This window comes from Rosa chinensis, chromosome 7, assembly GCF_002994745.2.
Source record: "Rosa chinensis cultivar Old Blush chromosome 7, RchiOBHm-V2, whole genome shotgun sequence".
NCBI lineage: Eukaryota > Viridiplantae > Streptophyta > Magnoliopsida > Rosales > Rosaceae > Rosa > Rosa chinensis.
Genome location: NC_037094.1, coordinates 54712655 through 54735696, shown reverse-complemented (window position 1 = coordinate 54735696; position 23042 = coordinate 54712655). Strand labels below are relative to the sequence as shown.

Here is a 23042-nt window from a genome sequence, read left to right as displayed (position 1 = left end):
TCCATAGTTACGCATGTTCGAACAATTGTGGTTTGAAGTCTACCACAGATGAGCCTACGAGCATATAGGATAATGCTGCTTGTTTTGAAGCAAAGGCTACATCAAAAGCGACAACACTAAGGATAATCAGCAACAACAGACTCTCCTCAAGATCAAAGTGAACTAGGTTCAATCTGAGGTCAGTATGGCAGACTTGCTCACTAAGTCATTGCCTAAATTCCACTTTCGAGAAACATGTTGGTAGCATCGTTTGCGGAAGTTATCCGAACTCCCATGACCGTAGTCATCAGGGGGAGATGCAGTCATCAGGGGGAGATGTCTACATATATGGTCTCGAAACGTGAAGGGTGTGTTGTGCTCTTTTTCCCTTTGACTGAGGTTATTTTTGTCCCACTGGGTTTTTGTTACTCGGCAAGGTTTTTAATGAGGCAACGAGAGAAGCACCGCGTTTGGGCAACACAAGGGGGAGTGTTCAAGTAAACCATAATTTGTGTTTGGCCCAAACTCTAGGTTACTTGACCTAGTGGTAATAAGATTAAATTAGAAGGATCTAGATTCTTATTCAATGTAAGATTACTTTCCTTGTATGATTGAGATTCTATGCATTGTAATCCTCTATATAAAGAGACCCCTATTATCAATGAGAGAATACACAGCGAATTTCTCTCAATTTTAATTTCTGTACAACATTAATAAAATATAAATAGATAAAAGTGTAATTAACCAAATTACCATTATTTTATGTCTAAAATATAAATAACAGCTATTCTTTTTAGTCGACTTATTTTCCATTAAGATCACAGCATATATAAACTCGTCCACACTGTTTTAAACCATAGTGAAAGCAATGCTTAGAGTGACGCCAATGGCAATGACCTCTCTACTCTCCCACATCAGCTCTGTTTCTCTCCCTCTCCCTCTCAAACCCCCCTCCTCCTCTCTTTTCCCTCATTCTGCAAAACCCACAAAACCCACCCTCTTCCTGAGACCCTTCTCTATCTCCTGTTCTTCTTCCTCCTCAGACCCTCCTGCACACAGCTTCAATGGAGATATTGGGCCTTACTTGTCCTGTTCCATGCCCCATAAGCGCCTTAAAGTTGCCGTCTTGCTTAGCGGCGGTGTCGATAGCAGTGTCGCCCTCCGTCTCCTCCACGCCGCCGGTCACTCCTGCACCGCCTTCTACCTCAAAATTTGGTTTCAAGTATGTTTACATCAAACCCATTTGGATAGAGATGCTATATTCTTTTGGGTATTGAAAAAGTAGAACAAAGTTGACAAGTAGAACAAATTTGTCAACTTTCTGTGTTGTTGATTTCGAAACATATAATATTTGAGATATTCCAGATTCTGCTTAGCTCTTTCTGGGTGTTCAGTTTTGATTCAGCATTGGATTATTATGAGAATATACGGATACTTATCTTCTTTTGCTAATTTGTTCTGGGTAGAAAAAAGAGCTGGCTTTGATGAGTGGGTTTTTGTAGGAAGGCTTTGAGAACTTTTGGTCAGAATGCCCGTGGGAAGAAGATTTGGATTATGCAAAAGCTGTCTGTAATCAGGTTACTTTCTTTCTTCTACTCTAAATGTTTATTTTCAAGCCTTCCAACTGGGATAAGTGGGGTGAGATGTTATCAGGGGTAAGATGATATTGATATTAAGTGGGGTGACATGTTATCCGGGTAAAATGATCTTGATTTATTTTTCCAGTCGAGGCTTATTCCCAAAGTTCACATTTATCTGGGATTGTATGGGTTTGCTGACAAGAAGCACACCCCCACATTTAGAAGTTCATTGCGCTTCTTAAATCTATCTATTGGCATTTCTGTCCATCTGCTTTATTTTCATTAATATACATGTTAAGCTGTTGCTATTGTTTCTGATGGAAGATCCTAATCTCGATTTTCTTGGTATACATTACAGTTCTATACAAAGAGTAAATTTTACAACTGAAACTAATTGATATTGTTTTTCAGGTTGATGTCCCACTAGAAGTCGTGCATTTGACAGATGAATATTGGAAAAATGTGGTATGCATTGCTCTTCTTGTGTTTAGTTGTAGCTTCATTTCTATGTAATGTATCAGTAGGTCTATGCTTGCTAATCATTTTGCTTCTGTTTCATCTAACATTGTACATGTGAGTTCAAATAAGCAATCATACTTTTTGTCGGTCCTCATCCTCAGCTGACATCTTGTTGCATAACTGGAACATGTTTTTGTAGTCTTCTTCTTCCGATTAAGTCATGAACATTATTTAGGTCGATGTTTCAGGTGTCCTACATTATTGAAGAGTATCGATGTGGCCGAACTCCTAACCCAGACGTTCTTTGCAATACAAGAATAAAATTTGGTATGTTATCAGCTGAATTTATGATTCCTGAATCCACATTTTAGTCCGTCTCTATAAGCTTATATAAATTTTCAGGTGTATTCATGGATGCCATCGGCAGTATGGAGTTTGACTATGTTGGAAGTGGACATTATGCAAAAGTTGTCCACCCATCTGCAGATCAAATGGATAAGGATTCTACTTTGGAACTATCAGAAGACATGGTACCAAAATATGATACCTTCATTACTTTTGATTATTGTATGTCTACTGCCATCATATGCCTGAAGTTTAATGTTCCTTTGAGATGATCATCCTTGAAACACCATGAGTTTATTGTTCTATATTATGGCATTCATTTCCATGAGTCCTATCTCTCTATTGCTTATGTGCATATTGCCTGCTAATGATATCTTACTTTTGAAATTTTAGGTGAAGGATCAGACATACTTCCTTTCACATCTTTCTCAGGACCAGCTTAAGAGATTAATATTTCCACTTGGTTGTCTGTCAAAGGTTAGTGGGCACTAGCGTTCCATACTTACTTAAGCTTATCCTAGACTAAAAAGAAAAGAAAGGAAAAAACAATAAAGAAAAGAAAGTAGGGATCTACTGCATTTTCAATATTTCTTTATTAGCATGATAATTTTTTGCAACTGAAAAGGCTCACTGTACCTTATGAACTTGTCCTACTATAAACATATAATTGATATCATACACTGGTTGATATCCTCTATTCCTGTTGAATGTTCAATCTGCATGGTGGGATTTATCATTGCTTAGGGGGAAGTGGATCACTTTCTCGCAAAGGTGGAAAAATACAATTTTTTGAAAATGTTTTGTTACAATGGCATTCAATGAATTAACAATTTTGCCAAAACCTGCCTTTCTTGCTAACAGCAGTAAATGTCCTATCCTTTTCATTTTCTTTTGTAAAACTGCGATTTCTTCTTTTGTTGTCTGCTGTCTCATTTCATTGCATTCCTTCTTTAACTTTGGTGATAGGGCCACTGTTGGACACTCTTGCATGATTCTTTTATCCTCATTCCTTTCTCTTAAAGTTTGTGAATATTTATATAGGATAAAGTTCGTAAGCTTGCCACGAAGTTTGATCTGCCTAACAAAGAGAGAAAGGATTCACAAGGAATTTGCTTTCTTGGTAAGGTATGTCATCCCTGCTACGACTGTATTCTTAAGGGTAAATCATTAATATCAACATGAAACAGACCTAAAAAAGAAAACATAAACCTTCAACAAATTTACAGGCAGTAGTCAAACATATCGATGACCATTAATGTATTGTTAGATGTCTTGTTTATGAATTACATCCCTAGAATTGCACAACTTTCTCTTTCAAATGCTAAACCTTATATGGTACCAGAGTAACAATTTCAGACTTTTTCATCAAGTTCTCTTAAACTTATCTTATTCGTCCTCAAACTAGCTTTTGATGCTCTTGAGTGCCCATTTTTAAATCCATAACATACTTTCATTGACTTCTTTATTTCTATGTTTTTCATTCTGGCTATAGATAAGGTTCAGTGACTTTATTGGAAGACACATAGGGGAGAAGGAAGGTGTAATATTGGAAGCAGAGACAGGAGATCTCCTTGGAAAACATCAAGGCTTTTGGTTCTATACAATCGGTCAACGTCAAGGTCTGCGGCTCCCAGGAGGACCCTGGTATGTTTTCTTATTCTTAATTGTTGGACTACTTCTGAGGTTTTCCGATATTTATTCTGTTATCCGCTTAAAATGTTAAATATGTTCGTGCATAACTTTGTTCATTACCTCTTTCACTTTGTCCAGTTGTATTATATTTCTATGTGTTCTAAGTCGAACATTAGCATTGAGTTGCAAGTTATTTTGAGTGGGTGAGAGAGGAGAGAAGGCATAGAAAATGTGACGGGGTTACAGACACATGGCTGGAGGTCTCAATAATGCAGAAACTGAAAAATTGTAGAGTTAGATGAAGAATCAAGAAAACAAAAAACTAGAATCACTGAGAGAAACAGGTTGAGAAGTTCTGTCATGAAAATTGATCTAGATTGTGCATATTGGTTAGGCCAATCCTTCAATATTGCAACTTAAGACATCAATTGAAGGAGATTCTTCAAAAGTTATTGAGGTAACTCTTATCATATATAGCTGGAGAGCTTTAGCAACCAGAGGCTCCCTTACGTCATTTATCAGATCTAGTTGCTGGGAGTCTAAGGAAAATTCTTGTACCTCAAGACAGGGACATGTGGGATGGTATATGATGGGCTCAATGCTTATGGATTTCTTTGCTTCTAGTAACGATGGCAAGTTACATGGCCATCCTGTTACTCAGAGCCTGTGGACCATGCACTACATTGCTGAAATCTGGCGGTTCTTGGGTAGGACAATAAGTCATACGTTTAGGCGCTGGGGTCAGCCTGTTCTCGCATGTTGGTCAGTCAACAGCTTACGGTGGCTCCAGCGTCCTGTTTTCATGGGTCATGTTGACCGAAACCTGTTGGGATGGCTTGAGGGTTGCGGGTGTCATCCAAGTCCATACTGATGGGCCTGTCCTTGGGCTATTGAAAATGGGATGGCCTGCAGATTGGGCTTGGGCTGAAATTGCATCCTAAGCCAGCATTCCTATTAGGAGGCCGGGGGCCTGGTTCCTAGTGCATGGGCTAAATCGCTATGGCGGTTTGCGGGTAGGACACTGAGTCATACATTTAGGAGGTTCTGGGTCAGCCTGTTCTGACCTGTTGGTAAGTCAACAACCTGCAGGCTGCGCCTAGGTGGATTGGATGTATTGTCTTGTTTTTATGGATCGTGCTGGCCTGAACCTGGTTCCTTGATTTTAGCAAAACGTTGCAGGGGTTTGAGGTTTATTATTACAGTCCAAGTCCATTCTAACGGGCTTGTCCATTGGTAGCCTCAAACCGGCTGGTCTGCATGTTGAACTTGGGATGAAATTGAATCTTGAGGCAGCATTCCTATTATGAGGTTGGGTCAGGTCAGATCACTGGGCCTGGGTATGGTTGCAGCCCTCTAGGCCAAGCTAAAGCCTAAAGGGTCAAAAGCCGGCAGTCCTTTTGACGAGGATCTTTCTAAGTGAATGGAACCTCTACTGTTTAGGATATAAATCCTTGTAGAATATTTCCTGATGCAGCATATAGATAATGTTTATCATACTATCTATGATATAAAACTGGTTCGCTTTTGAAGATGGTGTTTTCATTTCAGCGAGTCCTATTACTCTTGGTAGAGGATCAGATAGAATTTAACCTTTTTGAAACACAGAATAGCACCTTATTAGAGGATCAGATAGTCTGTGTACTACAATGTAACCTTTTTGAAACACAGAATAGAGCCTTGTTAGAGGATCAGATAGTCTATGTGTGCTAGAATAGTAGAATGTAACCTTTTTGAAACACAGAATAGAACCTTGTTTTGTAAGCGTAGGTCTGAAATTTTTATCACTTCTAAGATTGCAGAATGATTTTCCATTAGTTTACGTTTTGACCTAGAAAGATCTCTGCTGTATTCTAACCTCTATAAAACCAATGTATTAGTGTATAGGTGCAATTTAAGTATTTCTTGAACCATATTAAGCACAAAATATAAGCTATAATATGAATCATCTTATCTTATGCAGGTATGTTGTTGAGAAGGATGTAAAAAACAATGTGGTTTTTGTTTCAAGAAATTACTTTTCAGTTGACAAAAGAAGGCGCCTGTTCCGTGTGGGATCCTTGAAATGGCTACAGGGGTTGCCCTCAGACCAGATCAGTCAGCTACAGTGCAAGGTATAGATTAAAATCCATGTGTTATTAATGCTATTAGTTTACCTAAAAGTCTTCTAAATAAAAATTGGTCTAGATGAACCTGACACATAACGCAAACAAATTTGAGTAAGACTACACGCAATAATTTATTGATGGCATGGTGGTATACATCTCTAATAGAGTTGTGCGTCACCTCTGTATATATAGATGAAGTCCACAGTCCACTATGTCATCAGTATTTGTGGTACAAATAGCTTTGCTGAATATAGAAGTCTGCAGATAAATGAACCAAAAAATGGTTTTGGGCCTTTGGCCTAGAGCTTGGGCGTGTTTCTTTTAGTTGAATTTCTTCTTTTCTTTTGAGTTGTAAGAAACATACGTAGCTTTTTGAGACTGGCTGTAGCATAGATAGTGACCCTTTGGGACTGGCTGTTGCATAGATATCGACTCTTTTACCACTAGGTTATATTGTATTTTATCCACATCAAAGTCAAAATTTTCCCTTGGTAAGAATAGGTCTTAAATAAAATAAAGTTGTATTGATCAGATATGAACTAAATGTGATACTTTTGCCGTTCTGGGTTTTGAAAGTCTCACAATGTTCTTGTCATGGAGTACCAGGCAGGCTTTGAATCATATTATTTGTTTCATAGTTATAGCTGATAATGTTCAGAATCCAAGTCAATGGAAGCTTAAATGTTTTAAAACTTTTCAGGTCAGACATGGGCCTCGGTTTTGCGATTGTACCTTAACAATTGAACATGGTGAAGATGGCAATGAAGATGTGGCAGTCGTCAACTTATCTGAAGATGATCAAGGCCTGGCAGCGGGGCAATTTGCGGCTTTCTACCAGGGAAGAACCTGCTTAGGCTCCGGAGTAATTTTGGAATCTTGGGATGATCAAGGTTTTCCTGTATGTACAAAAGCTCTTGAAAATGCTAGGATGGAAGACAAATCTCTTCTTGGGAAACCGGTTAAGATCAAAGTAAAACCAGAGGCTCTTGTAACGGAGTCTTGTCAAATAGATGGTCTGGAACTTCATGGAGGATCGAAAACTTCAGGAATTTCTGCTGCCAAAAAACACATGCATGTATCTCCTGGAAAAACAATCCACAGATACCCATTACATTGGCTGCCAAAGTTTTGGAAGAAATGGTTGCAAATATTTTAGCTCAGACTAGCGCAGACAACATGAAGAAGCATAATAGCACAAGGCCAGGAAAGATTATACAGTGAGAGTTGGAGATATCATTTTTATCTTTCATGGATAGAAGTATTGAGTTGTAATAGTAATATTCTGTAAGGTCGTCTTACTTTCAAGGGTTGATAACTACATTTGTATCATAGAATGTGTTGCATTTGCGGTAATTAGGAAGTGCAACTATTGATAAATATTACAGAGGACAGAGGTCACTCAAGTGTCACCCGTTTATTTTCCAGTGACACTTTAGTTACCGAATTTTAAATAAAATGTTACTTTAGTCATTTACTTTCCATTGTACACTGTTAAATTTGAGGGTGTTTGTCTTTCTTTTTTTTTTTTTCCTCCAGAAAATGTCAAGTTATGACATTACCTTTTATCTATATATCTATCTGTATTATAAAGCCAAGCCTGAATTACCCTCTAATGAATAAAAATATTTTATTAAAAGAAACAAAGTAAACAATTTTGACAATTATGGGTCATGTAAGGACCTCTCATTTACAAAAATAAAAGCTTGCCACCCTAAATCAAATGATTGTAAATATAATTTTTGAGTTAATTTGTTTTCTTATGGTTATTAGTGTGTGGAGACACGAATGCAAGACTACAATTTAGTCTAGTGGCATAGCTTTCGTTTTGTAAATGGGAGGTTATGAGTTTGATACGAAAGACTAGGTGTGACATTTAAATTGTTTTTCTACTAAAAAATAAAAAATAAAAAATTAAAAAAGAAGAATGAGATTGGTCCAAAAAGTGAAAAAGAAATCACATCGGCAATATCAGACACAAAAGAAAAGTACCTCAAAAATAATAACACTTCTGTCCAACTACTTTCCTAATACTCTAAAATAGCCCAACAAAAGTCATAACCATACAAAAAGACCCTAAACCCCCCACTTTTCTTAAAACCCTTCAAGTCTTCTACCATTTAGGTTTTTCAAAGCGCCCCTCATCTTTTCTGCTCAGCTCCAACGAAGCTCTCTCCTCTCTCTCTCTCTTTCTCTCGCCAATGGCTGTAAGTGAATTCTTCTCCATCTCTCTTTCGATGTCTGTGCTGTACTGACTAGGCTTTTCCTGGGTCTTTTCTATACTGGGTCTCTTATTAGGGCAAAGGTTTGAAGTTGTTTTCACGTTATCTAACTCTTGAATCTAATTGAGAACTGTGTATGCTTATAATATCGAATTGGGTCTTCAAAGCTGGAATCTTTAAACGGTTCCTACTTTGCTTGCAAAAATCGCTTCTTTAACAGATTTTTTATTTTTGGAAAAATTGGGGATTGCTGCTATATTGAACAATGTGCTAGGGTTTCTGGGCTGCTAATTAGTCTTTGGTGATATGGAAGTATGTGTATTATGAGTTTAGATATGTTTTCTTTTCATTGGGGGTTAAAAGTGGAACAATAGTATCGTGGCACTTTCACCCAAAAAAGAAGAAGAAGATAGTATTGTGGCGTCTTTCCGGTGTTTAGTTGGTAGTTAACTGAGTAATAGCTGTCCATTGTGTAATTCTACCTGCTTGTTGTACTTAATGACGTTCTCTGGGTTTTGATCCAATGCAGACAATACCAGTTAACCCGAAGCCTTTCTTGAACAATCTCACTGGGAAGACCGTGTTCGTGAAGCTTAAATGGGGAATGGAATACAAAGGTATATGGTTTTACTTTTATTGAAAAGTCTGCGACTCTTATGCTATGATTTTCTTGTGCAACTTAACTAGCATGTTCTCAGCGTGTTGCTGATCATGTTTGGTTGTGGCCCCTTTCAGGTTTCCTTGTCTCTGTGGATTCCTATATGAATTTGCAGGTACTATTTCGAAATTTGAACTCATTCTCTCTCGCCTCTTTTCTTTACTTTTTCCTTCTTGGCAAGATCAGAAAGCTGCTCGTACTAATTCTTTATATTTGATTTCTTTCTATCATAGTTGGCGAACACTGAAGAATATATTGATGGACAATTTACTGGAAATCTTGGGGAGATTTTGATCAGGTGAGCTTAGTGGACTGCTTTGAACTTCTTAGTTATACTTTTAAAATTTTATTGTCTACATGTGCATTGAAATTTGAGTGTCTTATTGATTCTCTTAGTTTTTCTTTTAGGATATAGTATAAAGCATATATTACAGCCAATGTCATTTGATTGTGAAGCTTCCTTTTGCTTCAAGTTAACAAATTACAGTAGTAGAGGGTGTTTGGATTAAGGTTATATATATGTAGACTGAACAGGCAGTAAGAGTGTGCTTTTACTCCCTAACAATGAGAAAACTATATTGATATAATTCTCAAAATCCGTACCTTTATGAACTAAATTTGCATTTGCATTTGAGATTTTAATTTTTGGGATCTCAACTCTTAGATTTCAAATCTATGTTCCAAATTTTGTTGTTTGGATTATAATGTGAAAGTGTAGAGATTTCAAAATTAAAATTTCATAGTTAATTAAATATTATCCTCAGATCTAAAGCTAAGAGGAAAACTAGATCTATCATTTGTCACCACCCAACGAAAGACTAGATAGAGGAGAGATGGTAGGACAAATAAAGGGAGGGTGTGAGTCTTAATAGTAGGCAGATGAATATCTCTTCCCAATTCCCCAAATGTAGCACTGCTGCTGCGTGCTGTTTTCCCTTTCTGCCTAGATGTTAATTTTGTCATGTGTGTTGAGAGTCTGCTTTGTTTTCCTCAGAGCAGTTTTGAAAACTGTACCCTGGTGGTCAAATCTCACTCTGGAATGTGATTTCAAGCCAAGATTAGATATGTTGTTGTGTCTACTGTATGTAAAATTTAGTCTCAAACAAAGAGAGAGGCATATTGGGACCATTGTCAAAATCCACCTGTCGTAGACTAGGGGAGAGAAGAAAATGATACAGGATAAATTGAAGGAGGGTGATATTATGTTTCAGGGCTATGCCTACTGAAAAAGGCCATAGTAGTAGGCATCTGAACTTTTCTGTCTCCAATCCTCCTTTTGTAGCACTACTGCCCGGTGCTGCTTTTACCCAGCTTCAATATCAACTTTGGCATGTTTGTAATGAAGTTTGCATTGATTCTATAAGCTACTTTCCAACAGTATACCCTCATGGTCAAATTTCATTTGGGGTATGAAAATTTGGCTAAGATTAGAAATGTCATTGTGTCTACTCTACGTCGAAAGGGCATATTGAGAAATTGACATAACCGCCCACTTGGAAACTAGAATTGGACTTGGATTTGAGATTCCAAATTTTGAGACTTAATATTTTTTTCAAATCTATGTATTCCAAATACCAGTGTTTGGAGTAGATTGTTAAGTGTACGCATTCAAAATTAATATTTCAAAGTCTAGGGCAAGAGAAATTGTGAGTGCAGATGGTGGGTTATTAAGAAAAAGAACAGGTTTAAGGAACTGAGAAGGTTTAGTTTGGTGTAATTGTACAAAAACAAAGAAACGGGAGAAGAATGTAGTTAGAAGTGAGAAAAAAGCTAGAGGAGAGAGTGTGGAGGAGATAGCAAGTCACCAAGCCTTCAGCAGCACTCAATCTTGATTGAGTCCAATCTGCCTTGGTTTACAGCAACTAGCCTTAATCATAGGATCAAATGTATCTCCCTTTGACTCGTAAAATATCAAGAGACTTGCTAAAATCTCGTTGAAAACAAGGGACCCTTGGAGGACATAGTGACTGTACTTTATTCTCAACATTAACTGCTACGGTGACTCTTGATTTAGTTATTTATTTACTTTTACTGAGATGGACTCTTAAATTACCATAGACACTTCTCTTTGGACCAAAAATGGTTAATTTCTGAGCTAGTCCAATGGGCTTTGCCTTGGGCGTCCAGAGAAGGTACTTCTTTCATAACCAATCTGTGGCTATTTTATCAAAACTCAAGAGAGTAGTAAAGAGAATGAAAAGGATTTGTAGAGAGAAGGTAGAGAGAGGAGAGACAGACCGGTCCATATTTATTATTCTTTTGGCTGGGAATAGAGCTGAGTTGAGTCGCAGTGAAATCAAATATCCTTAGATTTCTAGTTTAGAAAGTCCTTTTCAAATTCTTCGATTTTAGCTTCTCCATATCCAAGATGGATCTGACCCAAATTGAAAGTTCTCATGTTTTGATTGAAGCCACATACAACTACAAGATTTGGATTTGGAGAGTCCAAATCCAAATTTTTGCTCCCCAATTCTAGTTCCAAACCCAGTCTTGAGCACCAGAGTTAGTTTGGGACCATACGAGTAAAGGAATGGATTTAAATCCAAATTCTTGCTCCCCAATTTTTTATTCCAAATGTGACCTTGAGGTGTAAAGTTGATTGGGGACCATACAAGATTACGCAAGGGATCAGTGTTACTTTAGTGAGAGCGCTAGGAAAGATGGTTTAGAACCGAAATTATTCATTGAAGTTAATCATGGTCTTCAAAAGGTGCAAAAGTTTGGATCATATAGCATTTTCTTTTGCTATAGTGGTAATATATGGCAGGAGCAACTCTTAAGATTTAGATTAGAAGCCTAGAAATTGTGGAGTTTAAAATGGTACTTGTCCAATCCTTGTTGCTCTAAAAATGCTTGCCTTGTGTTTACACTTTAGTTTTTGAATAAAATCAAGAAGAAAAGGAGAATACACTGAAATGGACAAGAAATCCACATGTAAGAAACCTTAGGCAACTTCATCGCTAAGGAAATCAAGCAAACCAACAAATACGTTAATTAATTAGAGAGTTCAGAAGTGATTGATTCTGATTCCCAAGGGCCAAGGATCCTCTCTCTCATATAATTCTTCCTTTTTCCTGGGTGGAATGTTATTACTTTGGTGCAGTTAAACACACTTTTCCTCTATTTCAATAAAACCTGTTTCCTTGAGTCAATGAGTTGATGCATATTTTCATGTTTTCATTCAACAGGTGCAACAATGTTCTCTATCTTCGTGGGGTGCCTGAGGATGAAGAAATTGAAGATGCTGAACAGGACTGAGATGTTAACTTTGTAGGAGTGGCTTTGGTTCTAAAAACAGAAACTCAGTAAAAATCAGTATTTTGTATCTTTATTATCTGTAGTGTATTTGAAGGTTCTATCTGATGTTTGATTGACAGGCCTGTGACATTTAAAAGGCTCTAATTGACAGATGACTCAAGTTTGATGCTCTACAAGATTCTCTATTTTCCTAGTAGGCCAAATGGTTTGACAGGGGCAGCTTTCTAATTTTTAAGTGCACCAAATTTGATAGCAGCATTCATTGGCATAATTTACTTCCTTTATTTTGGAGAAGTGAGAAAATTCTGCGGGATCTTTATTTTTGTTCCATCGACTTCTATACTAGAAAGGGGTTGGAGATGTTGATAACCCCAATACCCCTATTGTAGAAAGGTGATGAACAAGTCATGAACACTCTGTTAAGTATGTGTGTATTCCTCTCGACAGTACATAGAAAGTTAGAAACTGTGTAGTTGGATTTCCACAGAAAGTGTGTAGTTGGATTCCCATAGAAACTGTGTAGTTGTATTCCAGAGTTTGGAAATGCAACGCCTCATGGAGATCTTTCAAGTTGTATTCCAGAGTTTGGAAATGCAACGCCTCATGGAGATCTTTCAAATTTGCACACAGATTAACATCATTAGGTTGCTGGATCTTGACATTAAACTTTTAGAACGTGTTCCACCGATTAAGATCAAGTATTATATGTGAGCTGATAAAGAAGTTTAGTACAGCGATTTTGACAGTCATGTCAAACGATTTTGGGACAATAGTTAGTGTTTTTTTTGTTTTGAGTGGAAGAGAGGCTGAGGGAGAGGGAGACTGGAGAGGGAGAGAGAGTATTCTGGAGAAGGGGTTTTTTTTTTTTTTTTTTTTGGTCTGACAGAAGAAGGTTCCCGAGGCCTGAAAATGCAATGAAAAAGATCACATGGATTGTGATCATCTTGAAGCTTATGTTGATTATCAGATCAGATCAGGTTGAGTCTTATTTATAGATATGGATTTAGGTCAATCTGCTTCAAATCGATTAACGAACATGTCTACTTGAGATATTATTGTACATGCTAATAAAGTGATATGATGTATCCATAAGTAACAGTTAATACTCATCTTTAGTTTTTTTATTTAAAAACAAAACTTCTGGAACTATCGGGGAGTCTGTATTGACTTGTGTATTTTGGTCATATTTTAATAAATAAGTTTCGTTTTCTCTTAGAAACAAAAATTCTTTCCAAGTGAGACAATTTATGTGTAAAATTTTGCTAATTTAGCAAACATTACAATAACGACACAACCTTTAAGGGTTGACAAAAAGAATCGTTACTTAGAGTACACTATAAAGTTAACCCATTTTTTAGAATTACGCCCCCAACAAAGAAAAGTAAACAACATTGTCCCTATTTTATTTGCATCGTTTCTACTCGAGTAGAAAAAAATAAAAAAGTAGACCCACCCGACATCCAGTATACCACAAGCTAGTGCTACGGTGGCCTTGGTGAAGCAAAAAAGGCGGCACTAGAACGAAGGTCCAACAATGTCTCTAACATTCTCTCAAACGCTAGTCCTCTATTCCTCAGACCCACCTCACACTTGTCTCAATTCAATTCGGAAGCTTTCGCCAACATTCTACAGAAATGTCAGCAACTCTGTTTCTCGCAGAAGCAAGAGATTTCAGTTCCATGCAAACTCCACTGACTCAGACGACGAATTGGGAACTAGACAAGTTGCTGCCGTTTCCAACCCATCATCCACCAGCCTTCTCTCTTTTCTTTGCCCCTTGCTCAAACTCTTCTCCGTGAGTTTCTCTTCTCCTGTTGTTGTTGTTGTTTCATTTTCTTCGAAAATCGTGCAACATTTCTGCTCAAATTCTAGTGCAAGTTTTGTCATTGGTATATAGAATATGGCCACATTTCTGTATATTGACAATAGAAACAACCTTATCAGCTTATCACTCATCTTGTACTAGAAAAACTTGAGATAAGACTAGTTCTTACTGCATTAGTAACAATGGAAACTCCGAAAAGGACGAAAATTACTTACTGAATTCCTGATTTTTAATGACCCTATGGCTAATTGGTTTTAATAATCATGGTGGTTTGATCTTTGGTGAGGCTAGCTGATAAGGTGGTGATAGATAAGAGAATTCATATGCTATTTAAGTTTTCTATATCATGCTTTCTTATGTTAACTTCTGATATTCTGTGTTTGCAAGAAAAACCTGTTCACATCTTCACTTTGATAAATCTCCAGTATTCCATTTTATGAATATGCATATATTTCGTTGTATATTGCATTACAATAACCATTTGATGTACATTTCACATTACAATATAGTGAATATACGCTTGTTTTTATGCTTGATCCAATATGTCTTGTATTGCGGGTGTTTTGAGGGAAAGGGTGCATGTGTTTCCTGCTTACATTTAGGCTATTTGGACAATGCTTTAACTGATAATCCTTAAGGACAAGTGATGAGGGCAAAGTACTTTATAGTGGGGTTCCAAATGTCATTGTTGCTTCTTCATATTTCAAACTACTGTTATTGACGTTATTATTTATGATATGAAATTGAATTGTAAGTGCATCCTGGCATTTTATCTTCATATTAATGTTTTTGTCCTGTTTCTTGCAGGGAGGAGATCCCTCACAAGAACGGAACTTTACCTTGGAGGTACTCAGCTTTAGAACTTATTGCTGTTGGTTTGTTGCTCCCTATGGTTAAACAGTTGTTGCTATAAAAAAAGAATTCTGGCTTGTGCTGCTTATGTGGATGACCTATCACAATTTCCCATGTCCTTACAATTCAATAGTATTATGTGGGCTGCAACTTCATTCTGGCTTGTGCTGCTTATGTGGATGACCTATCACAATTTCCCATGTCCTTACAATTCAATAGTATTATGTGGGCTGCAACTTCATCATATCGATTCAATGTGTATACGTATACCTGTATGCATTATCAATTCATGTGTGTATTTGGGTCATAATGTTAATTTTCACCAGGAAGCTTGTCTAGCTCTGAACAATTTTACCTCTTAACTGACCTTTCACTCTCGAAATAGGTAGCCACATCTTCCTTGTCTACCTTGGCTAGATTCCCTTGGGGATCAAGATCTCTATCCAATAATTCGGACAGCCAGGAAGTCACTACCTTGGATCCTCCTCTGCGTCTGCAGCTTTTTGAATTCGGTAAGCCTTTTTCTAGTTATGAGATTAAAGAAAACTAAGAGGCCATTTGGATAAAGAGGTTTCAAATATAGTCCTTATAAGTTAATATTGTCCGGTATCAAATGGGTCATTGGGGTGTGAATGGATATCACATATAAAGACAGAAAATTAGAAATGTAAGATCTCAAACTCATTAGAGATAGTTATTCCCAACTCAAAATTTGCATTAAACTAATGCAAATCCATATAGAGTTGTATCTAGTGTCTTCACATTTTTTTAATTAAAGTTGTTTTTATGTCAAAATCCTTCTAAATTATCTCATCCAAATGGTTCCCTATATAATAACATTGTTTTAAAATATGATTTAGAGTTTTAAACCAGGGATGATACCAATGTATCTAATATCAGTGTAAACTTATGTATAAGTATGGTTACCATTGACGAAAATTGTTGTATGCCAAAGTGAATATTCCTTAGTTCTACTGTTTGACAGAGTCTAGTTTCTTTGTTGATTTAATTTCATACTTGATCTTTTCTCTCTGAATCTGAATTTGGTTTTGTCAACAGAGGCCTGCCCTTTTTGCAGGAGGGTTCGCGAAGCTATGACTGAGCTAGATCTTTCAGCAGAGGTGAGTAACATTTGATGCAACCAAGTTATGTGTTACCTGTCCCTTTTCTGGGAATAAGTCATAAACTTTCTGCAGTTATGCTTCTTACCATATATTCTGAGTTTCACACTTTAAACATTGAGTCTAGGAATTTCCTTTATATTATATTAAAATCAGAATCAGAAGCTTCTAAAACAATGAATTCTCATGAAACTTTTAAGATCTGAGCTTGATCCTATCCGCTCAGCTGGCAGAGTTGTGAACTTGATCTAAGGTCCACCTTTCTGCCTGAAGGCAAAGTTCAAGGAAGGGATTCTAGATAATCCTGCAAAATGATTGAAATGTACTTATAAATTCCATTCAAGAAAGAAAAACTCCTTTTAACTTTCAACAAGCTCATATTTAATTCAACTGAATACTCAATCTTTGTCATTGGTGGACCTCCTTGCAACAGCCTGCAATACAAACTTCCTGTTTCATTGAACTTTACCATATTCAGACAGAAGAGCAGGTTGACTGGCAATTTAGACTTAGCTGGTATATGGACCTTTTCGTCGATGCTGATAATTGTTACTTAGAGAACTAAGTTACTTTGACAGTAAAGAGTTCAAATTCGCTGTAACTTATGGAACCTTTAAAGAATATTAATGCATGCAACACTTCCATTTCTTAGGAAACAGATGGTGTGCACTGCATACGCATTTGATTGTATTGAGCATCTCATAATAAATGAAGTGCATTATGTAACCACTATGACCCAATTCAAAAGTAAATGACTTGTGTTTTTGAATTGCCTGTTTTCATTTTGTACCTGATTTTCCTCTGATCTATTCAACTTGGAGCCCCAATGTAGTCTTGGTGAAGAAAGAATTAGGTAGACAGATTTGTAATTTTTTCTCGAGTACAACATCGATACCTTTACATGTTTCAGAGTGGTTGTTCTTTTTGTTACTTAATTTTCCTTTTAGCTTTTTAAATATCAGCTTAGTGGTACACATTTGCAGGTGTATCCTTGTCCAAAAGGTTCGATAAGACACAGAGAATTGGTTAACAGATCTGGTGGAAAAGAGCAGTATGTAATTCCATTTTCTTTATGTCATCTAAGTAAAGAAGTTTCTTTCTTTGATTTCAGGAAAGATGCACTGGGTAAATTTTCGAGTTATTTAAATGGAACTCAACTAGCTAAGTTCAGGTCATCATACACATTAAATTGGAACTACAAATTGATAACTGATGATGATAGATTGTCACATGTCATTTAGCTGCATTGATGGATTCATCATCTTAACAACTTATCATGCCTTTTCTTGCCAAAAAGGCAATTACCTTGTCTAAGACTAGCCTTTGTTGGTGCTTCTTTCATTTATTGTTTTATTTTTCATTTATGCAGATTTCCTTTTCTCATTGATCCAAATACCGGTTTTTCAATGTATGAAAGCGGTGAGTTATGAAACTTCATTTTCACAGTTTTGCCTCTCTCTCTCTCTCTCCACACACACACACACACACATGTCCTCTTATTTTACTTAAGCTATATTATATGCATTGTTCTACTTTTAATGATAGGTGAAATCGTGAGATACCTATTCCAGCAATATGGGAAAGGCAGAAAACCTTCACCAGGGCTTTTGGAAAGGTATTGAACCGCAATTTCTTCTCATAGGACAAGAATCTCATATTCTATATTCTACACGAGTATAATCACAATTAATTAAAGTCAGGGTATTACATAAATTACGAGCCTCTGATGAAATCGGTTTGCTTACGTATTGCTTTGACTAAGATATTCCTGGTTGATGTATTGCTTTAACTAAGATATTTCAACTAAGTACAGTGACATAAGGAGTTTACATGGGTCTTGCACTCCTCAGTGAATTTGAAATCCCTTCCCATGATTTAGGATAATGCAAGGATGGGGGTAGATAATGTTATGGTGAGCTTTAGGTGATAGAAATTTTGGTAACTGGAGGATTTAGTGGAAAGTTTTAATTGCTGTAATTCACAAGGAAAAAAAAAGGGAGGAGAAGAGAACTGACTCAATGAGAGTAAGGGGATATCAAGGCACCGGGCATACAATACTACCTAACTTCCATTCATTCCAATGCTATTTGGGTTAGAAGAGATAACTTTATTTATGAGCTTCAACTAATGCATCTCCCTTGCATAAGTTAAAGACTTTGTTCTATCTTAAGAGTCCCATAATCTTAGTAAAACTTAAGATCAACTCTAATAATGACTATAATTCTGTATTTTAAACTGTCAGACTTTTAAACTACCACCCACTTCTCTTTAAACCCAGAAAGCCTTAGGTTGACAATTTAGCCACTAGCCGGTGATATTAGTCTTTGGCTTCCAAAGAGGGCAATTCTTTTCTAACCAAGCAGTAGCTACTGAACCATCCCCAAAAGACTACAGAATTACAGATGAATAATCGGAGACTTAAATCAAGTGAATCCATTTTTTTTTTTTGGGATTTCGAGCAATGTATCTCTCTCTCTTTCTCATTAAATGTTGCTCCTTGCAGTACATTGCTTACAGGGTGGATGCCGACAATATTTCGAGCAGGGAGAGGAATGACATTATGGGAAAGGGCTACTGTAGAGCCACCACCTGAAAAGCTGGAACTTTACTCGTACGAAAATAATCCGGTGAGATAAATGGTCTCTACATGTTAATTGGAAGTGTATTATGATTTATGCATCTTCACTTATTTGTTGGAAATATAAGTCAATGATAATCATAGTTTGTCTGAAAGTAGTCAATGATTCTTTGTAGTCACAAGAAAACAAATGATTTAGTCTTTCAAAATTGAATTGCTCTCCTTTCTCCAAATCATGTTCTGGTTTATTTAAAATCAGTTGTAGTGGCATGAAGTGCAGGGCTTCAAATTGATGGGTCCTTATAGAAATTGGGAATTCAATTGGATTTGTTTGAGGATGGTGCACTCCTAAACATGTATTCAAAAGTACAAGGGAAGATGCATGCTGAATTTTTGAGTCCATGGATGAGGTTTCCATGATTTATTGCGGGATTTCACAAATGGATTGAGCAAGAAGCTGCCTAAAGTTATATGAAAACAACAACTTTTAGTTGTTAAAAAACATTTGGTTATGATTTCCTTCCTCCAAAATTGGGCTTATAAATGTGTTCCAAATGTCTGGAGTAAGAGGATGGTTAATGTTTTCTGCACATAACTAGATGAAACTTGAAATACCACTTTTCTCGTCATGGGGATGGCTCTAGAGCATTACAATTGTACGAAGAGATGAAAACGTAAAGGACAGATTTATGTAGCATCTTTAGTCTCTACTGAATGCTTCATGAAACTGAATCCTGCTGTTAAACATCAAGGGAGAAGTTGGAGCCCAGAAAACTATGATTGTTTTATGTAAATTTTAGGTTGGCCAGGACTTCTTAATGAAGCTAAAAACTTTATTGAGGGACAACCTCACAATCTCGGTGTATTTGTTTGGATAACATTGCTTGATACTTCTATTCAAGTTGATTCTGAGGCAGAGGAATATGCTAGTTTTCAAAGCATCTAGGAGCATAACACTAATACATTTTGGTGTGCTCAATATATATTCATCTCTAGGAAGGTGAAAGAAAAAATAAAATCTGTTCTGGGGTTGAAGAAAGATTGGTCAATGAGGCTAAAAACTTCACTGAGGGATGAACTCACAATTTGAGTGCATTTGTTTTAGTAACATTGCTTCGTGGTATTCTGAGTCTCTGAGATAGAGGAATGTCAATATATATTTGTCTTAAGGAAGGTGAACGAACAAGAACTTTTCTGGAGTTGAAGAAGATTGAGATCGAAAGGGGTATTAGTTGGATGGAAGTTGAAAGAAATTTTTATGCTTTATCCTTGGTTAAAGAATGTATCCACAAACCTAGGCCAATACGGTGTTTTGGCAGAACTGCAGAAGTGCTTAGATTAATAACAGTTCAAGGATATGATCCACTGACAGATCCATAGCTAGGAGGGAATATGAATTCCCAGTTTCCACATGCATTTGTTGGGAATCCCTCTTAGTGCATGATATCAAAAATTAAGCTATTAAAGTTAATATGTGCTAAACCAATTGTAGAAAAATTACCTTTTGATTATAATATCTGAAGATTTGAAAAAAGAAAAGAAAATTATAACATCTGAAGTGGACAGAAAAGGATAATAGGGAGAGGAGAGGAACTATGTCCTCCATATTGTGCCTGAACTTGTGACATGGCCTTCAGCAAGGATATGTGATTTAGCAAAGAGCTAAATAATCCTAGTGTGCATATGCAGTAATCCCAATTTCCATGACACGCATTTACAGATGAGGCAAAACCCTAGGATCATCCAATGCAAACTATTCTGTATCTTATGCTTCAATTACATCATATAGAAATCCCACAGTAGTTTTATGGCATTATGTTATGTATTGTATATTTCTCATCCTTTCCATTCCTTACATTTTACTTTTGGCAGTATGCACGAATTGTGCGTGAGGCACTTTGTGAGTTGGAGCTTCCTTACATCCTACAGAATGTAGGAGAAGGGTCGCTGCGGTTAAAGCTGCTTGTTGATGCATCGGGGTCCAAAGAGGTTAGGGTTACATCAGTATTTTGGTTCCACAATTTTCCGGTGTTGTTGAATTTGATTGAAATTTATTCCGCATAATCATATATGATGTGTTTTTGCTACTGTCTCCCCCCTTTTGGTTAGAACGTGTTTCCAATGGTCTTGAGGTTTAACTGCAGTTGTATGTCGTTAATGAATATTTTCATGTATGTTCAACTCTTTAGCAATCTTATACAGATTCTAAATTATTTTTGTTCGAGCAAGTGAAAAAAAGAAACATAACCAAAAAAAAAAAAATCTGATTTTGGTTTTTTTTTTTTTTTTTTTTTTTTTTTTCTGCCTATAGCCAGGCCTTGCTTAGACTTCGCAATGGTAATGAAATAAAGTTCCAAGGCATCCTCCCATCTATTCTATGGGTCCCCTTCAGTACAACCTTGTACTGATACATTAGTGGAAGACCACCTCAAGCAATGCAGACTAGCTCCTTGCAGTGGTAGATTATGGAGAGCTGGTCTAGCATTGCAGTGGTTCCCCTCACTAGCTAGCCGGAGTAGTGGGGCCGTATCTTGAGACATACTGAAATCCATGGCTTTCAAACCGCATCTTCAAAATCAAAAGATAAATGGGCTCGTTGGGAAGAAAGATGGAGTGCGGCCTGTAGAGCACATGTAACGCACAGTCAGGTTGCTCACGCAGCAGATGAATATTGCTTATTCTAGTGTTTATCAGTGGTGGTATACAATTGGGTTACGTACTAATGAGGATCTTTATGCTGGAACTCTTTTTCTATTATTTCTTGCTGCCATATCCTTAATAGTGGGTTGGTTACACCTACGATTGAAAAGGAAACCCAGCGTTTCGTCTAGTCTAGTAATGTATAAGTAGAACGTTGTACTTAAAGACTTCTCTCTATTTTGTTCCCTCTGTCTTTTACTACTTCTGACCTTTGTTTTGTTTCTTCCTTTGCATGATCATCTATTACTGAGCAACTGTGTGGCTGACTTAGAAAATTGTCTTCTTATAGGTTCCCTACTTGATTGATCCCAACACTGGTACTCATGTTGGTGACTACAAGAAGATCCTGTCCTACTTGTTCCAGACATATTCAGTAGCCGCTGTATAGGATATAAATCAGTTGTAAATGCTGCAACGCTTGAAAATCCAAATGGCTGGAGGTAATTTTACTAGACGTACATGCCTTAACAAATCACTTAGTGACTTGACATCCTTAAATATTCAATTCCTCTGTAAATTTGAATATTGTATGACATGTACATATGCTGTAACAAAATTACTTGGTGGTATAGGCAATCTGCTTCATCTTTTCTGTGTTTCCTTTTCCTTATTATAAATTGTGATAACAATCAAGCACACGTAAGAGCTTTCTCTTATTTTGGTCGCGGTGTTAATTGATTTAAATAAAAAAAGTCAAATACTAGTAGCAGGGATTGAATTTTACTCCATACACAGTTAGAACAAAGATAGTCTTTATTTTAAGGAAAAATGTGTGTAAAACCTCACAGCAACTAGAATCCCTAGTATTTGAAGGAAAATAGTGAAGTGACACTATAATTGGTTATGTTCTCCTTTACAGTCTTTTCTTCAGTTATCGCACCTCAGAGTCAGAGACAAGGGGCGACCTCTTATCCATCACTCTATATGGTAATGAGACTTTCCTGTGGCATATTCTTCCTTGGATCATTTGACTTTCACTTGAGACACAGGAAGTCTCGTTCAGGTTGGAATTGATACAAAAAGTAGAGTTAGCTGCTCGGTTAATGATAGTCAATGGGTTTGGCCAAGCTCTACAGCCAAGATCAGCATAGGTAAAAGGTTATTCATGGATGTCACTGCTCCTAATGCCAACAATAGGGATAATGTGAGATGAATGAAAATGCTCTCTACTCCGGCATCTTCCTGGAGTCATTTTCGTGCAAGCCAAATCTGCTGTTTAACATGGTACTGGACCAGGTTATTCAATCAGATCACGTCATGTGCCAGATACAGTAAACTTGAACTTGCTGTGTCTCAAGCTGAGCTTTCGAAAAGATGTGCCGAATCCAGCCCGAGGGTTATTGAACGTAAAGGATCTGTTTGGCTCCAAAATCAGTCTGGTGCAAACTGTCTCTTTTGAGTGCGCGAGCGTGGCAGCACCGTGAGGTGCAGTAGTCGGGAAGTCCCTTGACTTGACTTCTTCTCAAATGCTGTGAACGAGGAGAGCACCAACCTCGTCACCAGGCTCTTTTCTCTGCCTTTCGGAAAAGGACTTCTTGCCTTACGGGTAAGGGCTTTGGTTGTGGTTTCTTGCGTTCACCGAATCGATATTTAGTGTTGTAGACTAAGCAGAGCAATCACTGGGAAGTTGGGAGAAAGCATAGGGTTTGTTAAAGCGTATCTTTAGCTTCGCTAGGTTGCAGGTAGGTTTGCTCCGGAGAGGCTTTGATAATCTGTTTGATTGATTGAAGA

General features: G+C 37.1%; 3 protein-coding genes across 4 annotated transcripts; all 3 read left to right on the top strand.

Annotated features, from left to right (window-relative positions):
• The first annotated feature begins 823 nt into the window (after nucleotides 1-823).
• LOC112175320 (tRNA-specific 2-thiouridylase MnmA) lies at nucleotides 824-7574 on the top strand. Its single transcript, XM_024312994.2, has 10 exons — nucleotides 824-1201; nucleotides 1482-1556; nucleotides 1971-2024; nucleotides 2267-2345; nucleotides 2421-2548; nucleotides 2757-2840; nucleotides 3405-3488; nucleotides 3856-4007; nucleotides 5956-6106; nucleotides 6801-7574. The coding sequence occupies exons 1-10, from the start codon at nucleotides 848-850 to the stop codon at nucleotides 7254-7256; spliced, it is 1617 nt and encodes a 538-aa protein (XP_024168762.1). The 5' UTR covers nucleotides 824-847; the 3' UTR covers nucleotides 7257-7574.
• A 578-nt stretch (nucleotides 7575-8152) lies between these two features.
• LOC112175616 (probable small nuclear ribonucleoprotein F) lies at nucleotides 8153-12526 on the top strand. Its single transcript, XM_024313318.2, has 5 exons — nucleotides 8153-8304; nucleotides 8849-8936; nucleotides 9055-9092; nucleotides 9211-9275; nucleotides 12166-12526. Exons 1-5 carry the CDS (start codon nucleotides 8299-8301, stop codon nucleotides 12233-12235), a joined length of 267 nt encoding a protein of 88 aa, XP_024169086.1. The 5' UTR covers nucleotides 8153-8298; the 3' UTR covers nucleotides 12236-12526.
• Nucleotides 12527-13691: 1165 nt separating this feature from the next.
• LOC112179473 lies at nucleotides 13692-21901 on the top strand. 2 transcript variants are annotated; one of them, XR_005803296.1, is made up of 11 exons: nucleotides 13692-14030; nucleotides 14868-14906; nucleotides 15298-15424; nucleotides 15972-16033; nucleotides 17017-17084; nucleotides 17403-17452; nucleotides 17579-17648; nucleotides 18537-18660; nucleotides 20484-20600; nucleotides 20923-21259; nucleotides 21601-21901. XR_005803296.1 is itself a non-coding variant. In XM_024317890.2 (10 exons), exons 1-10 carry the CDS (start codon nucleotides 13770-13772, stop codon nucleotides 21697-21699), a joined length of 1017 nt encoding a protein of 338 aa, XP_024173658.1. In that variant the 5' UTR covers nucleotides 13693-13769; the 3' UTR covers nucleotides 21700-21901. The 2 variants fall into 2 exon arrangements, 1 of the variants encoding a protein (XP_024173658.1); XM_024317890.2 differs by lacking the exon at nucleotides 20923-21259 and having other exon boundaries at nucleotides 13693-14030.
• Nucleotides 21902-23042: the final 1141 nt, after the last annotated feature.

Excerpts from the sequence above, each read along its gene's own strand:
- LOC112175320 (XM_024312994.2), top strand. The coding sequence starts at position 848 with ATGCTTAGAGTGACGCCAATGGCAATGACCTCTCTACTCTCCCACATC. Across the intron at positions 3,489-3,855 it reads GAATTTGCTTTCTTGGTAAG|ATAAGGTTCAGTGACTTTAT; the intron begins GTATGTCATCCC and ends TTCTGGCTATAG. Across the intron at positions 4,008-5,955 it reads CGGCTCCCAGGAGGACCCTG|GTATGTTGTTGAGAAGGATG; the intron begins GTATGTTTTCTT and ends TATCTTATGCAG.
- LOC112175616 (XM_024313318.2), top strand. Across the intron at positions 8,937-9,054 it reads ATGGGGAATGGAATACAAAG|GTTTCCTTGTCTCTGTGGAT; the intron begins GTATATGGTTTT and ends GGCCCCTTTCAG. Across the intron at positions 9,276-12,165 it reads CTTGGGGAGATTTTGATCAG|GTGCAACAATGTTCTCTATC; the intron begins GTGAGCTTAGTG and ends TTCATTCAACAG.
- LOC112179473 (XM_024317890.2), top strand. The coding sequence starts at position 13,770 with ATGTCTCTAACATTCTCTCAAACGCTAGTCCTCTATTCCTCAGACCCA. Across the intron at positions 15,425-15,971 it reads TCTGCAGCTTTTTGAATTCG|AGGCCTGCCCTTTTTGCAGG; the intron begins GTAAGCCTTTTT and ends TTTTGTCAACAG. Across the intron at positions 17,649-18,536 it reads TCACCAGGGCTTTTGGAAAG|TACATTGCTTACAGGGTGGA; the intron begins GTATTGAACCGC and ends TGCTCCTTGCAG.